The sequence below is a fragment of the Numida meleagris genome, chromosome 10 (assembly GCF_002078875.1).
Source record: "Numida meleagris isolate 19003 breed g44 Domestic line chromosome 10, NumMel1.0, whole genome shotgun sequence".
Lineage (NCBI taxonomy): Eukaryota > Metazoa > Chordata > Aves > Galliformes > Numididae > Numida > Numida meleagris.
In genome coordinates this window covers 1,009,741-1,014,375 of record NC_034418.1, presented here as the reverse complement: position 1 = coordinate 1,014,375, position 4,635 = coordinate 1,009,741, and the positions used below count along the sequence as shown (strand labels likewise).

The window sequence follows — 4,635 nt, the reverse complement described above, 5'->3', positions numbered from 1 at the left end:
CAGCGTCGGGGAGCGCCTCAAGGGCTCGGGGCTGAACCTCCTCATCAACAACGCTGCCATTCTGAAGATGAACTCACTTGACACTGAGACACTGAAGGACATGTCCCAGGTGTACACGACCAACTCCATTGCACCCCTGCTGCTGAGCCAGGTAATGTGCCCTCACCCACAGCTCCAGGAATGTCCCTGTCCGCCACTCTCTGCCTGCTGAGTTCTTGCCCTGGTGTCAAGTCCAGTGCTCTTCAAGACAAATTAAGGTCTCCTGCTGTCAAAAGTAGGTGCTCAAAGCTGTCTTGGAAATGCCAAGCACTACGTGCTTTTTCAGGATTGTATGGGACACGGCAGCAGGCAGAAGACTTTGGCACTTTGGAGCCTGGGGCCTCTCACTGTGAAATGATAAGGGTGCAGAGGTAAAAGCCCATGCCAGAGAGCAGAGTACCATGATCTGAGCCAGGGGAACAAGAATTTGCACTCTGACTTTGTGCTGAGCACTGGTGGGTGGCTGAACTCTGGCACGGGCTGAGCACTGAGGTTGCCAAGTGTCCCTCATTGGAGAGCCTCAAAAGTCTCCTGGACATCGTCTTGGGCAATGGCCTCTAGGTGGCTCTGCTTGGGAAGGGGAGGTTGATGATCTTCAGAGATCTCTGCCAGCAACAACTGTTCTCTGATTCTGTGCTTCTGAGGTGACCTGCTACAGAAGGAAACGTGCCCTTCCAATGAGCCTGCTCTGTGCATGCCTCTCCTTCCCCTCCCCACAGGCGTTCCTGCCCCTGCTGAAGAAGGCAGCCCAGGGGAGCCCGGGCTCAGGGCTGAGCTGCAGCAAGGCAGCCATCGCCAACGTGTCCAGCATTGGGGGTTCGATCACAGAAATGTATATGTGGGAAACTGCACAATGCATTGCTTATCGCTGCAGCAAGGTATGTGTTGGACACGAGCCCAAACGTCTCAGCAAATGACTGCATGAGCCCTCCAGTATCATTTCTGACAGTCTCTTCACCTCTCTCCACTGTGACAGAGCTTCTATCAGTGATGGGTTTCCTCTTACATCACATTCCCATTACTGATCCCAGGCCCCCTGCAGAGGACCATGCTGGGACAGAGCTATTGCAAGCCCTGGCCATGGGATCTGCACATGTAGCTGTGAAACACCTTCGTGTCCCACCTGATCCGTGTGCTGTCTCCCACAGGCTGCTCTGAACATGCTCACCAGGTGCCAGTCCATGGGGTACCGGGAACACGGCATCCTCTGTGTCGCTCTCCATCCCGGATGGGTGCAAACAGACATGGGGAGCTCAGCCGGACATGTGGTAGGAGCTTCCCCGTGTTGGTCCATGCACAGCCTGTGCTGGTTTCCCATGGGTTCTGCTGTCTCCCCGAGCCCTGCACCAAGACCCCCTCAGGGGGCCTGCTCCATCAGCACCATGGGGCAGCTCTCCCTGCCCCGGGACCCCTGCGCAGCGCCAGCCCTGGCTCCTGGCAGCCCCACCGCCTGGCTTCCCAGCTCTCACCCTCTGCCCAGGGCTCTGCCTCCCCCTCGGGGGAGCCGCTGCCTTCCTTTAGCCAGGCTCCAGGGCACGCCCTGGGCAGCCCTGGGGCACACACGCCTCTGTTTCTCCCTCTGCCCTGCAGCCCCCGGTGACGGTGGACGCGAGCGCAGGAGGGATGCTGAAGGTGCTCTCCTCCCTCTCCGAGAAGGACACCGGGACCTTCCTGGACTGGGAAGGGAACGTTGTGCCCTGGTGAGGTGCTGGCCCAGCCTCGTGCCTGGATCCTTCCAGTGGCCCCTCTGCTGCTGCCTGACCTCTGCTTCCCCCTCAATAAACGCATATCTGAGAGCAGCAAAGCTTCAGTCTCTGTCTGTGAGCCTGTTGGCTCTGCTGCACACTGCGAGCCCATGGTGGGCAGCCCCTTCCCAGGGGGTTCCACTCCTCATCCGTGTGCGTCAGCACCCACTGCTACCAACCACAGCTGCTGCCAGGTGTACCCATAAGAGACAGCTGTCACTGTTGGAAATGTCCCTTTGGGGAGCGAAGGGAACTGGGGTCAGAGCCTGTCTCCCAGGACGTGTGCTGCCTGGGGCTGGAAGGGCCAGGGTCTGTCCCACGAGGGCTCCTCACGTGGGCCCAGGCAGTCAGGGAAACAAAGCAGAGCGCAGTCAGCGCAGGCAGAGTTGGGGTGCAGCGTGCTGCTTGATGGCATGGAGTATGGGGAATGCTGCCTATGTCCGTGGGTGGGTAGTGATGACATGGGGGCTGAGCTGGTGTCACCAGGGAAAGTGGCTGCCTTCCCAGTCGAGGAATGCACCAGAGGTCTCTTGCAGAGATCTCCTACAAGAGGCTGCCCAGAACCACAAGGACATCCTGCACACTGTGCTCCACCATCATGTGCGTCTGCTGCAGAGGACAAGGAGCAGTATGAACACTGTGGCCCAGGGCAGGCAGGGAGAGCTGAGGGCTCCATCTAGGCTGGAGGTTTGTCTCAGGATATGGAATATGGAAATCACTGAGGTTGGAAAAGACTTTCAAGTTCACGGATCCAACCTGATTTACTCAATCCCATCACTAAACTGTGTCCCCAAGAGCCACATCCACACACATCTTCAATATCTCAGCAGTGGGGAGCTCACCTCTTTCCTGGTCAGCCTGTTCCAATGTTTGACATCGCTCTCCATGAAGAAATTCTTCCAAACATCCAACAGAAACTTCTTGAAGCACAACTTGAGGCTGTTCCCACTCATGTCCTATCACTCATCACCCGAGAAAGGAGGCCAACACCTGCTCCCTGTAGTCTCCTTCCAGGGAGCTGTAGGGAGCAATGATGTCCCCCCTCAGGCTCCTCCAAACTAAACAAGCCCTGTCCCCTCAGTGTCTCCTCACAACTCCTGTGTACCAGTCCCTTCACCTGCTTCATTGCCCTTCTTCACACTTGCTCAAGCAACTCAAGATCCTTCTGGCAGTGAGAGGCCCCAAACTGAACCCAGTATTTGAGATGCACCAGTGCCACGTACAACGGGACAGTCACTTCCCTAGTCCTGTTGCCCATACTATTTCCAACACAGGCCAGGATGCCATTGGCCTTCTTGCCCACCTGGGCACACTTCTGCCTCGTGTTCAGCCTGCTGTCAATCTGCACGTCCAGGTTCTTCTCTCCCAGACACCTTTCCAGCTGCTCTTCCCCAAGCAGATACCACTGCATGGAGTTGTTGTGACCCAAGTGCAGGACATGACGCTCACCCTTGTGCAGTGTCATGCAATTGCACTTGGCCCATTGATCCAGCCTGTCCACATCCCCCTGCAGAGCCTTCCAACCCTCGACAAGTTTGAGGTTCCCACCCAACTTGGTGTTGTCTTTCAGCTTCCTGAGGGCTCACCCCATCCCCTCATCCACATCACTGACAGAAATGTGAAACAAAACTGGCTCCAAGACTGAGCCATGGGGAACGCCAGCAGTGACTGGCTGCGGCTGAGTCAAACCTCATCCATTAGGATCCTTTGAGCAAGGGCAGCCAGGCTGCTTGTTCACCACTTGCTGGTCCCCTGTGTGCCATGTGATGGCACTCAGCATCATCTGCTCCATAACGTTCCCTGCTCCCAAGATCAGGATGATGACTTGTAATTCCCTGGATCCTCCTTCCTGCCCTTCTCATGCTCTGGAGGCACAGGCGCTAACCTGCACTCAGCTGGCACCTCCCCAGCTATCCAGCACTGCTGGTAAATTGCTGACTGCCTTGGCGAGCACTTGCACCAGCTCCATTGGCTGAATCTCACTGGCCCCACAGACTTAGGAATGTTCAAAAGATGAAGGAGGTCGCTTCCAGTTTCCCATTGGAGTACAGGGGCTGTGTCTCACTCAATGTCACCATCTTACAACTCAGGGGTCTGGGTGCCCTCAGAACAATTGTTCTTTCTAATAAAGACTGAAGCAGAAAAGGCATGAAGCACCTCAATCTTGCCCTCATCTTTCATCATTGCATTTCCCCTCATATCCAATAACGTATGGAGATTTTCCTTAGTTCTTCTTTATTGTCAAGTTATTTATGAAAGTGTTTTTTTTATTCTCTTTCACTGCACTAGCAAAACTGATTTCCCTTTACAGCCTTTTCTGACTCCCACCACTCTTTGTTCTTTCTCATCTCCTTTTTTTGCACCTTCTCCATGAGTTTGCAGAGCTCCCTGTGTCCCCACAAAGCTGCCCACCGCTGTTTCCTGAGCTCATGTCTCATCACTGGAAAAGCCCAGCTTGATCCTGCTGGAAGTGGCACCTCTGCTTTCTCTCTAGCCCAGCAAGCAGTGCCACATGAGGGCATGTCTCGCGTCATTGCCTGCATGGTTGCTTTCTCAGCTCTGTGTCTTGACATATTTGGGTTTCTGGCTTCCATATTTGGCCTTAGCTTCCAATTATCAAGCTGCCCTATGACGTACACTTGATGGAAAAGGCTATCTCACTCTCGCATATCCTCACTCATGAGTATAATTGACCTGGTTGGGTTCACATCAACAAGTCCCTGCTCCTTTTTCGGTCCGGTCTGTGTCCCTGCACATTCTTTATGGCTGCCTCTCTTTCTTCACATATCCCATGTGGCACTGGAAAAAGGCCTTGACCAGATGAAGGAGCACACACTCACCTTCCATACAC

At 54.8% G+C, this 4,635-nt stretch overlaps 1 protein-coding gene across 1 annotated transcript in view; it reads left to right on the top strand.

Annotated features, from left to right (window-relative positions):
- Positions 1-1,838, top strand: part of LOC110404126 (C-factor-like) — a gene marked incomplete in the record, with an annotated part of 7,441 nt that extends 5,603 nt beyond the window's left edge. Inside the window, 4 exon segments of the mRNA XM_021408097.1 lie at positions 1-151; positions 759-917; positions 1,188-1,307; positions 1,630-1,838. Of these exon segments, the coding sequence (XP_021263772.1) occupies positions 1-151; positions 759-917; positions 1,188-1,307; positions 1,630-1,743 (544 nt within the window).